Raw genomic sequence first — 25,070 nt, 5'->3', positions numbered from 1 at the left:
GTGACACTTAAACAAGCTGAATGAATATACACATATCCAAAGATTTGAACAATTTTGACTGATTTACTGAGTTGCTGGTACAGTACAGTGTTGTTTTGTCTGTTTGTGCTATATACACAGTATTTTAGTAGTTGGCAGGCCACATTATGGCATCATAATGCGGTACAGTGCAAAAATATTGAGCCACTCCTCTTTGTTTATATGTTCCATGTACATGGGAAATAGCAGTGGTTTACTGACACATGCAAACACAAATGGAAATGCAGCCTGAACTCTCTCAGGCAAGCTTTCATCAGTTCAAGCCCTGCTGTTGTTAGCGTTTGTTTTAGATTCAAAGAACGAAATGGGAATAAAGGATGTGTTTTGGCTACAGGCTGCTTAACAATGTGCTCAGTGTTGGGAAGGTTACTTTTAAAATGTATTCCACTACAGATTACAGATTACATGCCCCAAAATGTATTTTGTTACTCAATGAGAGTAACATATTCTGAATACTTTGGATTACTTATTATCTTATTATCATGCTGTTTACAACTACATGAATGAACTATTGCTGTGTGATTTATTACTGTTACTGAAGGTTACTCGCCATACCAACACCAACTAGATGTTTAAATCTTAATATAAATGAGTAACAGTAGGTGGACATTAGGTAAGGCTGCACTTTTTGCAGCGATCTCGTATATAAAACTATTCTGTGTGTATATAAAACAGGTCCGAGCTCCGAACCGTAGTAAAGGGACCTCTGGCTAATACGTCGGGTTCCGTGTCGGGCTGGTAGCCGAAAACTAGCTTTGCTTTGTTGTCTGGGTCAACTTTGTTAGTGAGAGACAGAGAGAGGCGTTGAAAGGCTGCTCCAACGGAACTTATTGTTTCAGAGGAAAACACGAACACAGTGTACAGTCGAGTCTTAATAGCTTACTTACAGCTGGGCTCGTCAGGCACTCTTCTTGGCTGCAGTGGTTATTATTATATTTACATGCTTCAAGCTCCCGTTTCTGCTCGGTGACAGCTCGGACTTTTCCTTTCTCTCCCTCCCTCGCTCACAGACACATAACAGGTATGGCAGTCCATTCTCCCTGCAGCACGGACTACACTGCCCATTCTTTAGGGCCATGCCTGTAACACTCTGCCTGTTGAATTCATATTAAATTATCTTTTGAATAATAATTATTAAAAATATTTCTTCACGTCATTATGCAGGCCGCAAGTAGAGGTGACATGCGCTGCGAGATTAAGACACAGGCATTAGAGCCTCTTAATGTGTGTTTGTTTGGGTTCCACCGGCGAGGAATTAGGGTGGTTATGGCCTTTGGGAATAAACTGTTTTTGAGTCTGTGGGTCTTTGTGCTGATGCACCTGTAGCGCTTCCCTGAGGAAAACAGGCTGAACATGTTGAAACCAGGGTGGGAGCTGTCCTTGATGATGTTTGCTGATCTGCTGAGGCAGCGGGAGGAATAAATGTCCATCAGGGAGGGGAGAGGGCAGCCGATGATCTTCCGTGCTGCCTTGACTACACTCTAAAGTCTCGCTCTGTCCAGGAGATGTCAGCAGAGATGAGGACACCAAGGAACCGGAAGGTGTGCCCCCCCCCCCCCAAGTCAGTGCTTTACCTCCTGAAGTCGACGATGGCCTCTTTGGTTTTCTTAGTGTTCAGTCCCAGGTTGTTTTCTGAACACCAGGCTGCCAGCTTCAGGACTTCCTCTCTGTAGTCTGCCTCGTCTCCCTTTGAGATGAGTCCGAGTACCGTGGTGTCATCAGCAAACTTGATGATGAGGTTGTTGTTGTGGGTCGGACTGCAGTCGTGGGTGTAGAGAGAATACAGGAGGGGGCTCAGCACACAGCACACAGTCCTTTATCCAGACAGATGTGAGAGGGGGGAGGCCAAGAGTGACCAGTTTGGTGATGAGGATGTCTGGGATGATTGTATTGAAAGCTGAGCTGTAGTACACAAAAAGCATTCGTTTGTAGCTTTGCTGCTGTTCCAGGTGAGTCAGCACAGCGTGGAGGGCTGTGGCGATGGCGTCTTCTGTGGATCTGTTTGCACGGTATGCAAACTGGTGGGGGTCGAATTCCGGGGGGAGGTAATCCTTGATGTGCTGAAGGACTAGTCTCTCAAAGCATTTCATGATTACCGGTGTGAGGGCCACAGGGCGGTAATCATTCAGGCTGGAGATGGGAGACTTCTTCGGCACTGGGATGATTGTGGCTGATTTTAGACAGGATGGGATGGCTGCCTGATCCAGTGAGGTTGAAGAGTCTGGTGAAGATGAGGGTGAGCTGGTGTGCGCATGCTCTTAGCACCTTGCCAGGTAGTCCGTCTGGACCGGCCGCCTTCCTGGGGTTCACTGCTAGGAGCACACGTCTGACATCGTGCTCCGTTACAGTGAGTGGAGCGGTGCAGGAACCAGGTGAGGATGAGGATGGGAGCAGGGCTGAGGCAGATGAATGCTGCTGTTATGGTGTTTCAAAGCGGGTGAAGAAGCTGTTTATTTCCTCTGCCAGCTGCACACTCAGGTTTTCTGTTTTCACAGCCTTGGTGGTTGATGATGTCTTGTACTCCCTGCCACACCTCCCGTGTGTTGTTGCTGGACAGGTGGGACTCTATGTTTCTTTTGTGGTCTGACTTGGCTTTTTGAATCCCCCTTTTCAGGTCAGCTCGAGCAGCCCTGTACAGAGCTCTGTCACCTGACCTGAAGGCGGCATCACGGGCTTTGAGGAGTGAGCGGCCATCTAAGGTTTTTGGTTTGGGAAAACCAAACAAAACCAAAAATGCTTTTTAACAATGTCACGTTGTTAAAATACAGAACTTGATACAGTCCAGTACTGATCCTGTGAAAGTTTCTAGGTCCTGGTGTTCAAATATGTCCCAGTCTGTCTGTGTGAAGCAGTCCTATAGTTTGTGCATTTTCAGGCCAGGTTGTAACAGTCTTTGTGGTGGGCCTGGCAGTGCGTCTGAGGGGGGTGTAGGCTGGGGAGAGCAGGAGGCAGAGGTGGTCGGACTGGCTGAGGTTGGGGAGGGGTATGGCTCTGTATGCATGCTTGATGTTTGAGTAAATGTTACAGGCCTTCGATGGGGTCTGTTTTTAAACTGGTTTTTTAACAGAAAAGCAGAGACAGGAGACATGAGTTGCGTTCGGTCTGCAGGCTCTTCCTCGTCTGATTTATTAACAGAATTAAACAGTTACTTTTCTTTTCATTTAGACACACATTTCTCTTTTAACAACACAAACACATTCAATTAGGTCCTTAGGTCAAACCCTTTTGGTTACCTTGCTTTCTCGCAAGAATAAACTTACAAAATAATCATTGTATACGAGTGTCCTTATTTACAATAAATCTGTAACCAATTCTACTGCCGCCCATCTGTATTTCTGAGAAACGCTGCCTCTCTATGACGATCTTTTTATACACATTTATCTGAATGACCTGTTGCCAGGTAACATAGTTAGTTGCAAAATGTTCCTTCAGCTGTTTTTGTCTAGTACAACTGACCCCTCCAGACTTTTGTCCCTCCACCCTACATTTTTGAACATTTAATTTAGTTTGAACATTTAATATATTTTATAGATTTGATTGTGAATGAGATTTGATTCTAATTTTGATTTATTCTAGTAAGATTATATTGCACACAGCAGTGATTTTCTTTCTTTATTGTTCTTTCCAGGCAGACAAGACTGGCTGTGCAACTTTTTCCTTCAACATGTCAATTTTTACTAAAATGGACGAAAAGCTTCAAGATGTTCTGGATATCAGGGCCAAAGTGGAAGAAGAGGGAACAGGCAAGTTGTGTTATTCCTTTAAAATGACACATCAATGTGTATTTAACCAAAAAGGCATTCACAGTATTGTAACGTGAATGTTTTTATATTCAGGTGTTTCACTCCCACAAGAGAAGAGAGTCACGATTTCTTACGTCCTTGGAAAAGTGTCTTTTATTAACGTGCCCAAGATTTGGGAACGGGGATCTAATGTGGAAGGAAAAGTAAGCCTAAAATGTTTTCAGCTCAGTTTATCCTACAAAGCACATTTAAATTGTTTGTATTTTCCATTGATAGAGCATTGTGTGTTTGTCAACAGGTCAGAGCAGTGTACCACAATAATACACCAGTTTGTGACGCACCGGTTTACCTGTTCACGGGACAACTGTGGCAACCACGCTCACTACAAAATCTGACAACTGACAGCAACGGTGTGGCCTCATTTTCTTAGGTAGGTACTGCTGATGGTAGAGTAGGAGGTGGCTGAATGAATTCAGAGCCATCAGTGGACACAAGGATGTGCTGGAGCGGTTCACCTGAACCTGAACTGGAAGATGTGAACAAACATTGGGCATGTGCGGAACTGCTCTGGGGTTGGAAGTCTGTGATTGGCCCTTGGAGTGTCCATCCTAAGCGGGTTTTGACTGCTGCAGGAGATCCAAATGGTCCATGTCTAACTGGTGCAATAGACGTAATAAGGTGGGTATGATCAGAGCCTATGAGCAGTAGTGGAGCTGCTTTGTTAATAAAGGGTAATGGGATACCTTGGAGATGCTTGTATCTTCGTTGGAGAGATGATACGGGGTAGGTGTGGTCTGAAAGTGCTAAGTGACTTGTAGCGAAGGCATTATTAACTGTGCAAGTTTTCTCTGGATGTGCGATGGGAGAAATCTTGAAACTCACAGAAGAACCTTGAATGGTTTCAACTTCTTGATGGACAGTTCTGAGTGATAATTTTTCAGCTTTCCCAGTTAGGTGGAGATGCTGAGCTGCAGATGTCAGAAGCATGGTGCGTTGGGAGCCATCATCAAGTACGGCATATGTTTCCAGGGTTCTTTTGCCATTTTGCAGGAGCACTTTCACAACTTTTAATAGTACACTGGGACAGTCACTAGGTTTATCAATTCAATTCAATTCAATTCAATTCAGTTTTATTTATATAGCGCCAAATCACAACAAAAGTCGCCTCAAGGCGCTTTATATTGTACAGTAGATAGCACAATAATAAATACAGAGAAAACCCAACAATCATATGACCCCTATGAGCAAGCACTTTGGCGACAGTGGGAAGGAAAAACTCCCTTTAACAGGAAGAAACCTCCGGCAGAACCAGGCTCAGGGAGGGGCGGCCATCTGCTGCGACCGGTTGGGGTGAAAGAAGGAAAACAGGATGAAAGACATGCTGTGGAAGAGAGACAGAGATTAATAACAGATATGATTCGATGCAGAGAGGTCTATTAGCACATAGTGAGTGAGAAAGGTGACTGGAAAGGAAAAAAACTCAATGCATCATGGGAATCCCCGCAGCCTACGTCTATTGCAGCATAACTAAGGGAGGATTCAGGGTCACCTGGTCCAGCCCTAACTATATGCTTTAGCAAAAGGAAAGTTTTAAGCCTAATCTTAAAAGTAGAGATAGTGTCTGTCTCCCGAATCCAAACTGGAAGCTGGTTCCACAGAAGAGGGCCTGAAAACTGAAGGCTCTCCTCCCATTCTACTTTTAAATACTCTAGGAACAACAAGTAGGCCTGCAGTGTGAGAGCGAAGTGCTCTAATGGGGTGATATGGTACTACAAGGTCATTAAGATAAGATGGGGCCTGATTATTTAAGACCTTGTATGTGAGGAGCAGGATTTTGAATTCAATTCTGGATTTAACAGGAAGCCAATGAAGGAAGCCAAAACAGGAGAAATATGCTCTCTCTTCTAGTCCCTGTCAGTACTCTTGCTGCAGCATTTTGGATTAGCTGAAGGCTTCTCAGCGAGTTTTTAGGACTTCCTGATAATAGTGAATTACAGTAGTCCAGCCTGGAAGTAATAAATGCATGAACTAGTTTTTCAGCATCACTCTGAGACAGGATATTTCTAATTTTAGAGATGTTGCGCAAATGGAAGAAAGCAGTCTTACATATTTGTTTAATATGTGCATTGAAGGACATGTCCTGGTCAAAAATGACTCAAGGTTTCTCACAGTGTTACTGGAGGCCAAGGTAATGCCATCCAGAGTAAGAATCTGCTTAGATACCATATTTCTAAGATTTTCAGGGCCGAGTACAATAACCTCAGTTTTATCTGAATTAAGAAGCAGAAAGTTAGCGGCCATCCAGGTCTTTATGTCTTTAAGACATTCCTGCAGTTTAACTAATTGGTGTGTGTTACCTGGCTTCATGGATAGATAGAGCTGCGTGTCATCTGCATAGCAGTGAAAATTTATGCTATGTCTTCTAATGATGTTGCCTAGGGAAGCATGTATAATGTAAATAGAATTGGTCCTAGCACTGAACCCTGTGGAACACCATAATTGACCTTAGTGTCTGAAGAGGACTCTCCATTTACATGTACAAACTGGAGTCTATTAGATAGATATGATACAAACCACTGCAGTGCAGTACCTGTAATACCTACAGCATGTTCTAATCGCTCTAATAGGATATTATGGTCAACAGTATCGAACGCAGCACTGAGGTCTAGCAGGACAAGCACAGAGATGAGTCCACTGTCAGAGGCCATAAGAAGATCATTTGTAACCTTCACTAAAGCTGTTTCTGTGCTGTGATGAGCTCTGAAACCTGACTGAAACTCTTCAAATAAGCCATTCCTCTGCAGATGATCAGTTAGCTGTTTGACAACTACTCTTTCAAGGATTTTTGATATGAAAGGAAGGTTGGAGATTGGCCTATAATTAGCTAAGACAGCTGGGTCTAGAGATGGCTTTTTAAGTAAAGGTTTAACTACAGCCACCTTGAAGGCCTGTGGTACATAGCCGATTATTAGAGATAGGTTGATCATATTTAAGATCGAAGAATTAATTAATGGCAGGACTTCTTTGAGCAGTTTTGTAGGAATGGGGTCTAAAAGACACGTTGATGGTTTGGAGGAATTAATTATTGAAGTTAACTCAGAAAGATCAATTGGAGAAAAAGAGTCTAACTTAACATCGATGGTACTAAAAGTAGCTGTAGATAACATTACATCTGTGGGATGATTATTGGTAATTTTTTCTCTAATGATAAAAATTTTATTTGTGAAGAAGTTCATGAAGTCATTACTAGTTAACGTTAAAGGGATGGTTGGCTCAGTAGAGCTCTGACTTTTGTCAGCCTGGCTACAGTGCTGAAGAGAAACCTGGGGTTGTTCTTATTTTCTTCAATCAGTGACGAATAGTAAGATGTTCTGGCTTTGCGGAGGGCTTTCTTATAAAGCAGCAAACTATTTCTCCAGGCTAAATGATGATCCTCTAAATTTGTGACACGCCATTTCCTCTCCAGCTTACGAGTTATCTGCTTTAGGCTACGTGTTTGAGAATTATACCACGGAGTCAGGGACTTTGGATTTGAGGCCTTAGTTTTCACAGGAGCTACAGTATCCAGAGTCGTATGCGTAGTGAGGAGGTAAAATTATTAACAAGATAATCGACCTCTGTTGGAGTAGCTTTCAGGTAGCTGCTCTGCTCTATGTTGGTACAGGGCATTGAAGATGATAACAGTGGGTGGATTATATTCTTAAACTTAGTTACAGCACTTTCAGAAAGACATCTACTTTGATAAAGTCTACTCTCCACTGCTGTGTAATCAATTATTGTAAATGTAAATGTTATCAGGAAATGATCAGACAGCAGAGGGTTTTCAGGAAACACTGTTAAATGTTCAGTTTCTATTCCATATGTTAAAACAAGATCTAGAGTGTGATTAAAGTGGTGGGTGGGTTCTTTTACATTTTGAGAGAAGCCAATTGAGTCTAATAACAGATTAAATGCGATGTTGAGGCTGTCATTTTAGCATCTACATGGATGTTAAAATCACCCACAATAATTATTTTATCTGAGCTGAGCACTAAATCAGATAAAAGTCTGAGAAATCAGAGAGAAACTCTGTGTAAGGCCCAGGTGGACGATAGATGATAACAAGTAAGACTGGTTTCTGAGTTTTACAGCTGGGGTGGACGAGGCTAAGCATCAGGCTTTCAAATGAATTAAAAGTCTGTCTTGGTCTTTCGTTAATTAATAGGCTGGTGTGAAAATTGCTGCCACACCGCCCCCTCGGCCTGTGCTTCGGGATTTCTGGTAGTTAGAATGACTCGGGGTGTTGATTCATTTAAACTAACATACTCATCCTGCTGCAACCAGGTTTCTGTAAGGCAGAGTAAATCGATTTGTTGATCAATTATTAAGTCATGTACTAACAGAGACTTGGAGGAGAGAGACCTAATATTTAATAATCCACATTTCACTGTTTTACTCTTTGGTTCAGATGTGGATACTGTATTGTTCTTTCTTTGTGATTTTTTATGTTTAAGTTGTTTATTGCTGGTTTTTAGTTTGTTTTTTGTCTTATCAAAGTACAGTGTCCTCACTACAGGATTAACTTCAGTTCTAGGTCTCTGATTCACCTCACACAGGATCTGTAGATGTTGTCTCATGCAGGTGGCACATGCTTTCCTCAGATCACACTTCACAGCCTGATGAGTTCTAGCACAACGCCAACACCGTTTGTTTCTCTTTATCCAGTGTATTTTCTCATCCTTTGTCTTGTTAATGAACTCAGGGCACTTGCTAATGTGGTGTTCAGGTGAGCAGCAATATGCACATCTTGCCTTAGTCATTATGATGGGTTGTGTTGCCTGTACAGGATCGGATGGATTTGTCCCATGTAATATTGTTGTGAGTGGAGAGGTGTACTTACGGGCAGGTCGTGGCTGGTTAAAGGATGAAGCAGGACTGTCCTTTCTTGGTTGACACTTGCATTCCATTTGTAACCAGGACGAGAACAAAGGTAAGTCATACATCATATCTCCTTGTTCCCTGTAAATGTGCCGTTTGAAGCGACTGGAATGCTCTGCAGGCAACTTTTCAAGTAGGCGATCGACATGGGAGCCACAATTTAGTTCTGTCCGTCCTTGATCACCCATGGTGCTAAGCAAACCAACTAAAGCTTGCACACGAAGAGCAAAGTTATCCAGAGTCTGACCATCACCTGCTCTGATAGGAGGAAGCTCCAGTATGTTCCGTAGCTCTTTCAATGCTAGCTGTCTTGGTTGCCCATAACGCTCATCAAGGGCTTTGATGGCTTGAGTGTATGGGTCAGGAGCATAGGAAAAGGAAATAGCTAACCATTTAGCTTGGTCTACTTTCAGATGATCGAGAAGGACATGATATTTGAAGTGCTCTGTCTCATGAGGGTCAAGAAGGTTAGTAAGGGCCATTCGTAACAGCCTATACTGGATTTCATCTTCACTGGTAAGGTCTGGGAAAGAAGGACCCTCAAGCTTATACACATGTGTTCTAGTGCTAACAGGGTGACTAGAACTAGCAGTAATGGGTACCAAAGGTTTCTCTTCATGTAAGCCATTGGATGTAGCTGGTTGCTGCTTTACAGGAGGGTGCTGCCTTGGTTCTGGAATGCAAATGAGAGGTTGAGCAGGGTCTTCATCTAGAGGAACAGCAGGTTGAACAAAGGAAATCTGGTGCGGACCTTGCAGTGGTGTGGCCAGGAATTTAAAAGGAGTCTCATCTGGTGTAGGAAAAACTGGTCTAGGCAAACCACTTGAAGGAACTGCAGCATCTAATATTGTTGAATTAGGGAAAGGAGGGCTAGCAGCCAGAACTGCACCAGACTGACGGCTAATCTGTGGGGGCTGAAAGGGTGATTGACATGTTGCTGGATCAATCACTGGGAACTGCTCATGTTGCTGATGTGTTTGGGGAATGACTTGTAAACCGCATACAGAGGATTTGTTTTCATCAGATGAGACAGTGTGAATTGAAGATCTGGAGGAACTGCGAGAATGGGGAGGAGATAATTGAATCATAAATTGCCTAATCTCCCTCATCGTCACCAGGAGTTCCCTCATCACCTCATCTCTACTGGTAGGTAAAGGAGCAGGGGATGTCTCTGGTTGACTTTCTGACTCCCGTCAGGATCCTGCAGCCCATGTGTGTCTGTGTCACTATGCTGGCATTCTGTTTGACTCTCTGTATCACATCTAGCACTTATACTCCCAGGGTACTGAACGTCATACTGCAGGTGGGTAGGAGGTCGCCTTCCACAACCAGAACTTCTCAAATCTCCAGTCAATGGCTGCTGTGAATCCATGATGATAACACTACTCCGGCTCGGAGGACCATGTTTTGGAGGAAGGAAGGCTCAGGGTTTAAGTAGTCATCATCATGGGCTCAGCTGCCGCCCCATGTGGGAGTGAAGGAAGAGTGAGGGGTAGGTGAGTGCAGTCCTTATATAACGAGTGACAGGTGAGTGCAATTAAGGCCAAGCACCACACCCAATCAAAGGTGAGGAAAAGAAACAAGGTGCATCTGGTGAAGTGAATGTGCTGAAAGGTGAGCCTTTACAACATACCTGATCCAGCCCAAACTATATGCTTTAGCAAAAAGGAAAACTAGGGAGGACGTCTGTCTCCTGAATCACAGACTTCATGTCTGGTTCCTCTGTTCTGTCCATCATCATTTTCTGTCAGCTTAGTAATTAGCCTCAGTGTTTAGTCCTTTGTTCATGATATCCTTAGTTTTCTCTCTCTGTTAAGTATTTATATTCTTAGGCCTTCGTAGATTTAGTCATCTGGGTTCTGTTCTCGGTTAATCGTGCTTTCCCTGTGTTTCTCCTGCACTTTTCAAGTCTCGTCTTTTAGTGAGTCCATGTTTAGTTATTTTCTGTTTTATTTTCCAGTCTTTTGTTTTATGCATCTTGTCTTGTTTTCCACATTGAGTTCTAGCAGTGTTCCACAGGTGTTTCCTCTCTGTTCTGTCTGTTTATTCTCCTGTTCCCAAACACTGTTTCCTGGGATTCCAGTTTTCCTAGAAGTGTATTTCCTTAGTTAGTATTTCCAGTGGACTATCTTGAACTTGCTGTGTTGAAAAACTGTCCACTTGTTTTTCTTCCCATTTCTGTGTCTTGAGTTCTGGATTTGGGTCTGTACCCTGATTGCTACACAGCATTACATGATACGCCTAAAACCCCAAACGGACATGATGGCTATCACAGCAGTAGTTTGTAGCTTTCTCTAACTTGGGTGTAACTGCTCCTGAAGTTTATTGTTAATGTTTGGTGTAGAATAAAGGGCCATGCTCCAACTGATGTTTAACCAAAATTTTAATCTCGTCTTCGCCAGCAAACACCGTGAAAAACTACAGTGAAAAAAGAAATGAAAACACAGATATTGTGTCAGCAAAATAAAATTACAACTGCAAAAAAACGTACACACAAAGTAAAATACACAACCATACCATGTGCGCCTTTCTACAAAACATTTGTGAGCAGTTGCAGTTCATATTTTTTCTCCTTATTCACAAGCTAGCTTGTTTTTCTGGCTTGAGTCTTTAGTCTCTGGTGGCATATGCGCCTTAGTTGAACATCCCTCCAAAGCACAATACTCAGCTCCACCAGTAGGCGCCAATAATACAACATGGGATTTAGATGAAATACCCTGTTTTATAATCATAAAAAACATTATAATCACAAAAATTGAGAACAAATAAACACATTTCACTATGACAGCTACACTGGGTATGAACAAGTTAGGTCAAGAAACAGATGCTAGAGACGTTTAAAGAATTAGAAAAATATAATAACAAAAGACAAGTACTAGTACTGCAAATAAAGCAACATAGTAAAGCTGTCACAAGATAAATTAGTGATCTAGTCAAATTGAACAGAGAGATTTATAGTACATCGTTCTGTCGCTGGTAGAATTCCAAATGTTCAATAACCAGATAGTGGTCACACCCAAGTCAGTCAAGATAACAAACAAGATTGGCATGTTCAATAAATAACCGTGCAGAAAGAAGCAATGATATGTGGTAACATTTTATAATAACATTTTTCCAGGACAACATAAAATTGTTCAGATTTTTAGCATCACAGGAAAATGAAAAAAGTAGAAAAAAATAATGATGTTGTTGTAAGTTGTGGGCACCCGCAGGATCTTTTAAAGACATATGAGACAAACTGCACTTTAAGAAGAGACCTTTTGGTTATTTTTCATTGTAATTTAACTGTATTATTACGGGATGGGTGGAGTAAGCTAACTTAACATTATAATCAGAGTAAAGACAAAATACAAAAACACTTTTCAAAACCCTTCGAACAGCTACAAAAACTGGGTCTGTAACTTATCTTGAAACAGTTTAATTACTAAGAGCTGTTATTTCACTCCTTTCCGTTGGCTGATTTTATCCTTTAGGCCTGAGGATGCTTTGAAGGTCTGAAGACAATTTTCTACGAGCAACTTTTAAAATTCATAAGATATCAGAATTTCAGCCACAAAACTGCACCAATTTACAGTCAAAAGTTTGGACACCTACTTACTTTATGGTTTTTCCACATTTTCATGACTATTTTCTTTTTTTTTTTTTGCTAAAGCATATAGTTAGGGCTGGACCAGGTGACCCTGAATCCTCCCTTAGTTATGCTGCAATAGACGTAGGCTGCCGGGGATTCCCATGATGCATTGAGTTTTTCCTTTCCAGTCACCTTTCTCACTCACTATGTGTTAATAGACCTCTCTGCATTGAATCATATCTGTTATTAATCTTATTGTAGGGTCTACCTTACAATATAAAGCACCTTGAGGTGACAGTTTTTTTGATTTTGAGCTGTATAAATAAATTGAATTGAATTATTTCCATTGTAGATTCTCACTGAAGGCATCAAAACTATGAATGAACACATATTTAATCATTTGGTGAACAATGCTGAGCACTTGTTGGCCTTTTTGCCCTCCATCTCATCCCAAACCATCTCCTTTGAGTTTAAGTCAGGTGACTGTGGAGGCCAGGCCATCAGGTCAGCACTCCATCACTCTCCTTCTTGGTCAAACAGCACTCACACAGCCTGGAGGTGTGTTTGGGGTCGTTGTCCTGTTGGAAAATAAATGATGCGATGGCATGTTGCTGCAGGATGCTGTGGCAGCCATGCTGGTTCAGTGTGCCTTCAGTTTTGAATAAATCCCCAACTGTGTCACCAGCAAAGCACCCCCACACTATCACACCTCCTCCTCCATGCTTCACAGTGGGAACCATGCATGTAGAGACCATCCATTCACCTTTTCTCCGTCGCACAAAGACACGTCAGGTGGAACCAAAGATCTCAAATTTGGACTCATCAGACCAAAGCACAGATGGTGTAATGTCCACTCCTTGTGTTTCTTGGCCCAAACAAATCTCCTTTGGCTGTTGCTTTTCCTTGGTTGTGGTTTCTTAGCAGCTATGTGACCATAAAGGCCTGATTCACACAGTCTCCTCTGAACATGTAGAGATGTGTCTGCTACTGGAGCTCTGTGTGGTATTTATCTGGACTCTAATCTGAGCTGCTGTTAACTTGTGATTTCTGAGGCTGGTGACTCGGATGAATGTATCCTCAGCAGCAGAGGTGACCTTTGGTCTTCCTTTCCTGGGGCATCCTCATGTGAGCCAGTTTCATTGTAGCACTTGATGGTTTTTGTGACTGCGCCTGGGGACACATTCAAATATGAATTCTAACAGTTGTCAAACAGGGCTGTCAGCTGTGTACCAACCTGACTTCTGCACAACACAACTGATGGTCCCAACCTCATTAGGAAGGCAGGAGGTTCCACCAATTGACACTGATAAGGTTCACCTGTGAGGTGAAACCATGTCAGGCGACTACATCATGAAGCTCACTGAGAGAAGGCCGAGGGTTTGCAGCACTGTCAGTAAAGCAAAGGGCTGCTACTCTGAGGACTCTAAAACATAAAACATATTTAGAGTTATTTATAGATTTTTCTTTGCTTCACCTACAATGTAGAAAGTATTAAAATAAAAAAAAATAAAAAAACACTGAATGAGGTGGTGTGTCAAAACTTTTAACTGGTAGTGATGTCCACAGATATCAGTGCTAGTTCAGGCTTGTTTTTTAAATGATTTCTATCTTCCAGGTGTTGTCCAGAGGAGCTGTCATCATGCAAGGACAAACACAGGTTCAAGTGCAAGATAGATCGGGTAAAATTCCCATATTTCCACATATGCCACAGCCAAGCATGGACTTTGGACTGTTTTGTTGATCTGTGGATGTATGTTTGGACCTCTGTTTCAGTGACTGAGGGCCAGGTGAACTTTGAGTTTAGAGTGTCTCCTGAGATGTCACCAGAGTTCCAGCTTGTGGCTTATGCTGTCCTGCCAAGTGAGGATGTAATTGCCCACAGTGCCAACTTCTCTACTGACAAATGCTTCAGCAACAAGGTGAGTGTAATTCTAGGGGTGTGTTGTGTGCTTGGTGTCATTTGTCTGCAGTCAAATTCAAATCAAAGTCATCTCCAGTTGGCTAAATCACGTGAGGATTTCTAGCATCAGTAAATGGACTGGTTGTTCCACAGCTGTTTCTACTCTACCTGAGGACTCAAAGTGCTCCTTTATACCACCTCATTCGCTCACTACCATTTATACAAGCACTTTTTTCAATGATGATGCAAGTCCTTTCTATCTAACACTGACACAGATTCATACAGTGTGCAGCTTGGGCTACAGCCATCCCACTGGGACTCATGATTTGTCACTCACCACAATGAACAGCACTTTTAGCCAGCAGTGAGTGAGGACTCATCACAGTAACATCTACGGGTGTTTTGTGTCAGGTGTCAGTGGAGTTTTCACCGTCTTCAGCCATCCCAGGTGAAGAGACCAACATGCAGGTGACGGCCCTGCCACGTTCTCTGTGTGGTGTGAGCGCCATCGACAAGAGTGTTCTCATCAAGGAGCCTGGGAAGACTCTGGATGCAGATAAGGTAACTGCTGATATTAACACCAGTGAGATGGACACATCCTTATTTCCAGAGCCCGTAGTGTCCTGAGTTACCAGCAGCTCACGCCTTCGCTCTGGTACTTGTGTCCTGATAAGTATTCTTTGGGCAGTCCTACATTCAACTGTTTTAAACAGTAATAATACATAATACAAGGTTACATATGCATGTGTGGTTAAATGTATGTTTCAGGATCACTTGTTGCTCATGTGGTTGCAGACAGCAATATTTTAATCTTATAAAATTAATTCCTTTTGGGCAAATTAATATTTCAGCATGGAGATAAATCCAGGATCATGACTTTTTTTTAGCAAATAATTCAACCATGTAACAATCTGTAAGTCTATCACCTGCCAGTCAGTGTCTGCTTTACTTGAGAAGAATTTAACTTTGCATCGAAACTGCTCACATACATGAGTATTTGTTGATGTTAAACATACAGCAAAACCAGGAAAAAGTGAGACTTAAAGGAGGTAAAGGAGCTACAGAGACAGCTTCAAATGGAGAAGACTTACTGTAGCCATATAAGTCACTACGAACGATGTGGTGTTTATAGTAAAATTGTAGAACTGCTGTAAGATTTGGTAAACAGATACTTCAACTATAACACCTCACATCTGCGGACACTTACTGCTAACTTGATCATTTTAATTTATTTTTTATTAAGAAGTCTTCTTAGATCATCAGCAATTGATTTAAGCCTAATCTGTACTCGTATTTACACCAGTACTACATGTAACAGTTAAAAAAAATATGTGGATCAAATGTGACCGGGCAGGCAGGCAAAAAATGTTTGGAGGTTTTGTTGAACTGCACTTTTCTTTTCAGATATTTGACTTGCTCCCACTCAAGAAATCCTCAGGTATCCCATATGAGGTTCGAGATGCTGAAGAATGCCTAAATGTGAGACCAAAAAGATATGTTTTGCCGTACCCCAGTCAAGAGCAAAATGACGCCTATGCAGTTTTCCAGGTAAAATACATGTATACCTGTGAGTCCGTCAAACATAATGTAAATGCAATAGTTTTTGTTGTTGCACCAGTTTTTGCTGATCTTCATGTGTTGCTGAAATATCTAGAAAGTCGGACTGAAGATGGCGACAAACTTGATTTTTCGATTGCCTTCATGCCTCAAGTTCAAAGGAAAATTTTACCATGATGGCCCTCATGTCGTCTCCGGTGAAAAGTGTCGTCTCTGACGAGATACTTTTTATGACTTACATTACCTCAGCCTCCAGCAGGACCCTGAAATTATTTTGGACTATTTATTTTCTAGCTCATGTTTTTCACACCTGATGCTGTAAAATTTTCAGTTAGACGTTATCTTTGATTTAGAACCAACATTAAATCTACAGATCTAGTTTTAGTTCTAGTGTAATCACAGCTAACTGTCTCCTTTTGTCCCAACACATTTCCTTCTAGTTTCTACAAAATCTGTAAAATAACCTCAGTAACCTTTATTTTAATGGAGAGATAAAGAAGGTGACATGTGCTGCTGTTTTTAGGGGCTGTGAATGTGACTGTGTCTGCTGAGGCCGTAGCGTCCCATGTGTCATGTGATAATGAGGTTGTGAGCGTACCAGACAGAGGTCGCATCGACGTGGTCACCAAATCTCTCATAGTGAAGGTCAGTACCATAAATACAGGACCAGAAAAACATTTTTAATTTTCACTCATTTTAAAGATAATTTTCTTCAGGCCGAGGGAACTGAGATGACAAAGACGTACAACTGGCTTCTTTGTCCAAAAGGTCAGTATGATTTCCATCAGTTACAAAGTTTAAATAAAGAAATGACCTAAATGCTGAAAGTTAGCAGTGGAGTGCACTGTGCACATAAAATGTGCCAAATTTTCATCCAGCACTTTCACAAAATGTAATGATATGTGCTGAAGATCAGGCCACCTGGTGACTTTGAACAGTAACTCTGTTGTAAACATGACTTCCTGATTCTGTACACAGGAAACACACCGATAGAGGAAACAGAGATACATCTGCCTGAGAATGTGATAGAAGGATCTGCCCGCACTTCTGTATCAGTCCTGGGTAAACCTCATGATTTCATCCCAATGAATTTTGATTCAGCCAAATAAAAATATGGCAGGTTAAAGCTTTGATAAAAAGACAAATAGTAAATTACTAAAACAACAGAAAATAAAAGAGACATCATGTTCAAGTAAAAGTAAAAACCGTATTCAACTTTTAAAAGATGATTTCATTTATAAATAGAAAAAAGCGACTCACATCTTCCTGGCCTTATGTGAAAAATAAATGGACCCCAAAAATCAAAAGGCTGGTTGTGCCATTCTTTGCAGGAAGAACTGCAGTCTAGCTTTTGTCATAAGTGTTTTTGAAACGCTGTGGAGGAGTTTTGGCCCAGTCACACCAGAGGGTTTTCCAGCGTGTCGGTCTGGTCATGCAGGATCATGTCAGTAGGATTTAAGTCCATATTTTGACTCGGCCACTTTCTGGCGTTCTGGATCATTTTCCATCTTAATAGCATAAGTTTGAGATTCAAGGCACAAACTGATAGCTGGGCATTCTCCTGGTAGAGAGTTCTTCCTCCAGGTCGTGGCGTGCTACTGAAACAGCAGAGGCATGATTTAACACTGGGCACCAGCTGCCTTAACCAGACTCCTCCGTCGCTAACCACCTAAACCCAATGCCCCACCCCTCCCTGCAGCTGAGCCACAGACCCCCCTACGCCACATAGCCCCAGGGCATCACACTGCTACCACCACTGTTGGTATGATGTTCTTTCTATGAAATGATGCAACAAAACTCAAAACTTTTTCTCTTCAGTCCATATAATATTCTCCCAAATATCTTGTGGAGCATGGAGATGTTTTTTTGGCAAATGTGAGATAAGCTTTTGTGTTCTTTTTGGTCAGCAGTGGTTTTGTCCATGAATGCTGTTTTTGCCCCGTCTCCTTTGTATTGTTGAATCGTAAACTCTGACCTTTACAGAGGAAGGCAAGGCCTTCAGTTCTGGGTGTTGATGGGATTCGCTTGACTTTTTCGGTGAGTTGTAGATGTGCTAATGGATTAATTTCGGCCACATCTTTTCAAGTTTTCTCAGTTTGTGGATAATGGGTTCCAACATGGTGCACTGGGGGCTCCAAAGCTATAGAAATTGTTTTTTAACCCTGTCCAAACTGATAGATCTCAAGACTTCTCGCCTATTTTTGAATTTCTTAAAATCATGGCAACGACGTGTTTCTTTTTGACATCTTTTAGCCTGCTTCCCTTTGTCAAACAGATGGTACTTGAGTGATTTCTTGATCCAGCAGGTCTGGCCTTAATCAGGCCTGGGTCTGGTTGGTGAAATGAAACTCAGAAGTATTTGGTTAATCACAGTCAATCTACGATTTTCAGTTTGGATGGTTTTTCGCTCAGCAAATGAAATCATCATTTAAAATTGCATATTGAAATTATTCAGGTTATCTCTGCCCAATAATACAAAGTTGTTTTACGCTAGTTTTGTTAGTTTTAGTGAATCAGTGTTTTTGATCAGGTGTCATCCTCGGCCGGGCTCTGAAGAACCTGGATGGATTGCTGCAGATGCCACATGGATGTGGGGAGCAGAACATGGCTCTCCTGGCCCCCAACATCTACATCCTCCACTACCTGAAAGGCACACAGCAGCTCACCACAGCAATCATGAAAAAAGCTACTAACTTCCTCACCAGTGGCAAGTTTTTATTGTTTCCTCTAAGAAGGAAATCAATTGAATCACTTCAACACACACGGTTCAAGAAACAAGCCGACATGAGGCAGAACATTAGCCACAGTTTTTGCTCGAATGTGTCATTTTCCTCATCTGTCAGCAAGAGTCATAGAATTTCCCAAATCTTGATGTACACATGCAGATCCATAAACAAATGGAGTCCAATCATCACCATAGCAACAATGTCTCGATCATTGTGTCTCTGTTGTTACAGGATACCAAAGACAGCTCAACTACAAAAGTGACGACGGTGCTTACACCACATTTGGAGTAGGACCAGGAAACACTTGGTGAGAACATCACTGATCAATTATGTCCTACATAAATCAGAGCGGTTACACTGGTTTTTAAATATCCCACCAAACAGAAGACGTTTCTCAAAGTTAGACATGTTTATGCTATTAATATAATAGTCAACCTCTAATACTTAAAATAATTCACAATTTAGCATAATTACCTTTAGTCCTTTGACTCCCCTAACATTAAAAATAACTTTTGGTTAATACTGTGTAATTTAGTAGGGAGGAGTATTAGGGCCACAGTAAAAAAGTCAAAATTTAGAGATTAAAGTTGTAATTCTATTATTTATTTATTTTTATTTTTTCAAATAAAGCCAAAATGCTATTTCGATAATAAAGTCGTAATACTGTTTTTGTAAAAGTCAAATTCAATTCTAAGAAAACAGTTGAAATGATTACGGTTGTTGTTTCAAACTACCACAGCTGCTATACCCTGTAGATTGTGTAGATGACTCAGTGAAATAAACCAGTCGTCTTGTGATACAGTATAGATGCTTTTTATTCCACGAGCGTGTAATCATCGGTATCCTCGCATGTGTCCATTACCAGCCATTTCATTTTATACTAATCTCCATCTGACCACGTACAGATTTCTGTACCACTTTCTGCTTTTTAATGCACTTATACTTACTGCCACACTGTTTTTATTTGCTAAAAGGGACATCAGTTCCTTCCTTGTTACTAAAACTGATTATGAAGTACGATTTCCCTAATTCAGAGGGTACAGCAACCGTGGCAGTTTGCCCTGGAACAACTGTAATCTTCACGCTTTTTTCTCAAAATACATTTTCAAATGTAATCTTGAAATTTCAACTTTATTTTCAAAATGATCAGTATTTTTCTCTTAATGTGACCTTACATCCAAACACCAAGCCAAACATTTCCATCGTTGTAAGATGTGTAAGTGGTTTTTTTTTTCTTTTTGCCAGGCTGACTGCGTTTGTGGTAAGAAGTTTTGCCAAAGCTCAGTCTTTCATCTATATTGATCCCAGAACGATCGAAGAGTCTAAGACCTGGCTGCAACATAAACAACAAGAAACTGGCTGTTTTGAAAAGTCTGGGAAACTCTTCAACAACAGAATGAAGGTAACGTGTAGACTGTGGAAATAACCTCCCGCGTGGAAGCACTTTAACAATTTTATTAATAATTTCATTCATACATGGAAAACAGTGTATTAAACACTGTAAAAGCATTGAACATGGACCAAGACATTCATTTTGACACTTGCTCCATAGAACTGCGAGTCACAATCCTTAATCAAAGATGATACTAAAACCATATGCAACTGAAAATCATTTTCATGATGTCATATCCCTGAATGTTGTTGGTGTTTTGATGATGTCTATGATGCCTTCTGTTGACAGGGTGGTGTATCTGATGAAGTGACTCTCAGTGCGTACGTTACTGCTGCCTTCTTGGAAATGAATATATCCCAACATGTGAGTAGACTCAAAGAATATCGAGCTATTTAAACAAAAATTGAACATAGAGTTAGCCCTACTGAGCCATGGAGTTAAGCTTAGCCAGCAGTCTCAGTGTCTTATTTTACTGTCCCCCTTCCCTCTGTATTCTCTCTTTCTTTCTTTTTCTTTCTACCTTTCAGTATAATTGTCTGTCCAATTTGTAACAACTTAAAATAAAATAAAATAAACAAACAATGATAATATAAATTAATCAAGTGGAACAATATGGCATTGGCATATTTTCTCCACTTGAAAAAAATCCATTGGGCATCTTTCCTGGGCTTTGGACAACAATTCTGAGTGCTAAAGTACCAAACGGGACAGGCAAAAACAAAAAAGCAGCAGTCCCTACAGATAAGCTGGTCTCACTAACAGCCAGAATCACCAGATGACACAGCTCACCTTTGCTATTTCTTTTGGCATTTTTTATATGGAGCATGCATCAAGCTATTTAAGTTTCACAGTTCCTCTGCAAGTCATTTGGTGCATGGCTGCTGACTTATTGCAGGTGCCTCGGTTGGCTCCATCGAAAAAATTTTCTGTATGTCATTCCACCCATTCCCATTTTTCCCATGTACTCTCTAAACTGTCCTGTCAAAATAAAGGCTGAAATGCCATTGATGACACGTTTTTTAAAACTTCCATAAATTTTAGTCACAATATTTCCATTGGATTCATATCAAAAACAAGCACTTGTCAAACAATTCGGGGTCTGAGTGTGCCATGATATGTCGACCTATGGAACCAGCACCCTAATGCAGTCTGGATCAGCTCTCTGTCTCAAAAGTCCTAATCTCTGACCTTATGGGTTTTACTCAGGAAGCAGTAAAGAACTTGGATGGAATGTAATGGGTGAGGAGACTCTCTCAGTTCTAACTGCCTCCATCCAAATGTCTACCCTGCGTGTCTCTAATAAAAACAGGTGACCTGAGTAGCCTTGCAGGCCTGGTGTTCATTGGCCACTTCTTGACCAGTGCACTTGGTACAACTTCCCTCTAGACCAGTGCACTTGGTACAACTTCCCCCTAGACTGAGGAGTGCAAGGAGGTCGTACTTCTCTGACATCATCACCAAAAACAGTCATAACGCTCGGGTCTTATTCTCTACAGTTGACAGGCTAACAAACCCTCCTGTGTCAGTGGCAACTGAACTTCATTCGACCATGGCCTGCAATGACTTTGCCAAATTCTTCACAGAAAAAATCCAAAAGATTAGACAAGCAATTGGTACATCAACAGCAGATCCAGGATATGTACTGTGTCCACCAAAAAACTGTTTAAACACCACCAAACAGTTTCACCCTATTAACAGCAAAGACCTGGAGGACATCTTAGGTCAACTGAACTCCTCCTCTTGCTGTTTAGATGTCCTGCCAACAAGTTTTTTCAAAAAGGTCTCAAAGACTTTGGAGTCAGACCTGTTACAGATCGTAAACTTTTCTTTAATATCAGGTGTGTTTCCAGAACCACTAAAAACTGCTGTAATAAAACCTATACTGAAAAAGGACAATCTTGACAAGACACAAATGAACAACTACAGGCCGATCTCAAACCTCCCATTTTTAAGTAAGATCATTGAAAAAGCAGTTTCTCAACAGCTCAATTACTTCTTAACACAGAATAACTGCTATGATGCCTTCCAGTCAGGTTTTAGACAGAACCACAGCACTGAAACCGCTCTGACCAAAGTGTTTAATGACATATGTCTGAATACAGACAGTGGAAAATGTCAGTCTTAGTTCTACTGGATCTCAGTGCAGCATTTGATACAGTTGACCACAACATATTACTCAAACGACTGGAGAACTGGGTAGGTCTTTCAGGAACTGTACTAAACTGGTTCAAAACATACTTAGAAAACAGGAAATACTTTGTATCAATAGGTAACTTCACATCTGAGCAGACAAGTATCACATGTGGAGTTCCCCAAGGTTCCATCTTGGGACCCCTTCTGTTTAACATATACATGCTCCCACTGGCACAGATTATAAAGAACAACAAAATAAACTATCATAGCTATGCAGATGACACACAAATATATATCACATTGTCACCAGGAGACCGAGGCCCTGTACAGGCTCTTGGTAAATGCATTGAGGAAATTAATGACTGGTTGTGCCACAATTTTCTCCAGCTAAACAAAAACAAAACTGAAGTAATAGTCTTTGGTGCCAAAGAAAAACGATTACAGGTCACCAGAGAACTTCAATCTATACACCTAAAAACCACAAACCAGGCGCGAAATTTGGGTGTAGTGATGGATGCAGACCTAAACTTAGAAAAACACATTAAGACAATAACAAAATCAGCTTACTATCACCTCAAGAATATTTCAAGGATAAAAGATCTGATGTCTCAACAGGACCTGGAAAAACTAGTCCATGCATTCATCTTTAGTAGGCTTGATTACTGTAACAGCATCTTTACAGGTCTACCTAAAAAATCAGTCAGACAACTACAGCTCATTCAGAACTCTGCTGCTCGAGTCCTCACTAAGACCAAAAAAGTGGACCACATCAGTCCAGCTCTGAGGTCTTTACACTGGCTGCCTGTCCGTCAGAGGATAGACTTTAAAGTTCTGATGCTGGTTTATAAAGCTCTGAATGGTTTAGGACCAAAATACATCAGTGACCTCCTGACCCAGTATGAACCTTCCAGATCCCTCAGGTCATCTGGATCCGGTTTCTTATCAGTTCCCAGAGTCAGAACCAGACACGGAGAAGCTGCATTCGGTTTTATGCTCCATATCTCTGGAACAAACTCCCAGAAAGCCTCAGATCAGCTGAAACACTCACTTTATTTAAATCCAGATTGAAGACCCACCTATTCTCAGCTGCTTTTGAATAAATCACCAAATCCACACTTTTAAGCTTAAATTTCAAAACTTACATTTTAACTACTGACTTTATCTACTGTTCTGATTTTATCTACTGTTCTGATTTTATCTACTGTTTTGATTTTTGATTTTAAATACTGTTTTGTTTGTTTGTTTGTTTGTTTGTCTTAATCAATTTTAGATCATGCTTTTTATTTGTTTTTGTTTTTAATGTCTCTGTAAAGCACTTTGAATCACATGTTGTTGAATTGTGCTATATAAATAAACTTGCCTTGCCTTGCCTAGAACACTGCACTTGGTTTAACTTCCCTCTAGACCCCTGCACTTGGTATAACTTCCCCCTAGACCAGTGCACTTGGTATAACTTCCCTCTAGACCAGTGCACTTGGTATAATTTCCCTCTAGACCAGTGCACTTGGTATAACTTCCCTCTAGACCCCTGCACTTGCTATAACTTCCCTATAGACCACTGCACATGGTATAACTTCCCTCTAGACCAGTGCACTTGGTATAACTTCCCCCTAGACCACTGCACTTGGTATAACTTCCCCCTAGACCAGTGCACTTGGTATAACTTCCCCCTAGACCAGTGCACTTGGTATAACTTCCCCCTAGCCCACTGCACTTGGTCAAATCAAATCAAATCAAATCACTTTTATTGTCACGTCACATGTGCAGGTACACTGGTACAGTACATGCGAGTGAAATTCTTGTGTGCGACCTTCTCAAGCAACACAGTTGTGCAAAAATACAATAACGTAAAACAAGCAAAAATGTAAGAATGGCTAAATCTGAAAGTAATAAATATATGTACAATATATGAGTATATGCATTACTGGATGTGTATACTAAATATGTTTTTCTACGTGTGTGTGTGTGTGTGTGTGTGAGTGTGTGTATATACATATTTTACAAATGAAATAGAGTAAACAATAAAATAAGGTATATAAAATATACAGAGGTTGGTAGTCGGACATGTGCAAAACAGTGGGATTAATGTACAGTATGGAGTGCATAATGTTGAAGTTCCAGTAGTGAGCGTGAGGTGTCTATGACGTGTTCAGCAGTCTGATGGCCTGGTGGAAAAAGCTGTCTCTCAGTCTGCTGGTACGGGACCGGATGCTGCAGAACCTCCTTCCTGATGGAAGTAGTCTGAACAGTTTATGGCTGGGGTGACTGGAGTCCTTGATGATCCTCCCCGCTTTCCTCAGGCACCGCTTCCTGTAGATGTCTTGGAGGGAGGGAAGCTCACCTCCAATTATCCGTTCAGCACACCGCACTACTCTCTGGAGAGCTTTGCGGTTGTAAGCGGTGCTGTTGCCATACCACGTGGTGATGCATCCAGTGAGGATGCTCTCAATGGCACAACGATAGAAGGTCCTGAGGATGCAGGGGCTCATGCCGAATCTTTTCAGTCTCCTGAGAAAGAAGAGGCGCTGCTGCGCCTTCTTCACTGTTTTGTTTATGTGTACTGACCACGTGAGATCCTCAGCCAAATGTACACCAAGGAAGCGGAAGCTGCTCACTCTCTCCACAGCGGCGCCGTTGATGGTGATGGGGGTGTGTACTTCTCTGCACCTCCGGAAGTCCACTATCAACTCCTTTGTCTTTGCGACGTTGAGGGTGAGATGGTTGTCTTGACACCAGTGGGTCAGGGCGCTGACTTCCTCCCTGTAGGCTGTCTCATCACTGTTGGTGATAAGACCCACCACTGTAGTGTCGTCCGCAAACTTCACAATGATGTTGGAGTTTCTAGTGGCCGTGCAGTCGTAGGTGTAGAGTGAGTACAGGAGAGGGCTCAGTACACACCCCTGTGGAGCACCAGTGTTCAGTGTGATGGGGGATGAGGTTGTGCTACCCAGTCTGACCACTTGGCGTCTGTCAGACAGGAAGTTAAGGATCCAGCTGCAGAGGGAGCTGCTCAGTCCTAGATCCTGCAGTTTCCTGTCCAGCTTCGAGGGAACGATAGTGTTGAATGCTGAGCTGTAATCTACAAACAGCA

At 41.6% G+C, this 25,070-nt stretch overlaps 1 protein-coding gene across 1 annotated transcript in view; it reads left to right on the top strand.

Moving 5' to 3' along the window:
• LOC116309433 (alpha-2-macroglobulin-like) overlaps positions 1 to 25,070 on the top strand; it is a 39,999-nt gene that overhangs the window by 5,112 nt on the left and 9,817 nt on the right. Inside the window, exons 9-23 of the mRNA XM_039604673.1 lie at positions 3,668 to 3,782; positions 3,876 to 3,985; positions 4,081 to 4,206; positions 13,874 to 13,949; positions 14,044 to 14,189; positions 14,582 to 14,731; positions 15,575 to 15,718; positions 15,825 to 15,924; positions 16,251 to 16,372; positions 16,444 to 16,495; positions 16,706 to 16,789; positions 18,258 to 18,434; positions 18,685 to 18,760; positions 19,699 to 19,855; positions 20,135 to 20,209. Of these exons, the coding sequence (XP_039460607.1) occupies positions 3,668 to 3,782; positions 3,876 to 3,985; positions 4,081 to 4,206; positions 13,874 to 13,949; positions 14,044 to 14,189; positions 14,582 to 14,731; positions 15,575 to 15,718; positions 15,825 to 15,924; positions 16,251 to 16,372; positions 16,444 to 16,495; positions 16,706 to 16,789; positions 18,258 to 18,434; positions 18,685 to 18,760; positions 19,699 to 19,855; positions 20,135 to 20,209 (1,710 nt within the window). The remainder of the gene's footprint in view (positions 1 to 3,667; positions 3,783 to 3,875; positions 3,986 to 4,080; positions 4,207 to 13,873; positions 13,950 to 14,043; positions 14,190 to 14,581; positions 14,732 to 15,574; positions 15,719 to 15,824; positions 15,925 to 16,250; positions 16,373 to 16,443; positions 16,496 to 16,705; positions 16,790 to 18,257; positions 18,435 to 18,684; positions 18,761 to 19,698; positions 19,856 to 20,134; positions 20,210 to 25,070) is intronic.

Source organism: Oreochromis aureus, linkage group 3 (assembly GCF_013358895.1).
Source record: "Oreochromis aureus strain Israel breed Guangdong linkage group 3, ZZ_aureus, whole genome shotgun sequence".
NCBI lineage: Eukaryota > Metazoa > Chordata > Actinopteri > Cichliformes > Cichlidae > Oreochromis > Oreochromis aureus.
This window is presented reverse-complemented; position numbering and strand designations above follow the sequence as displayed.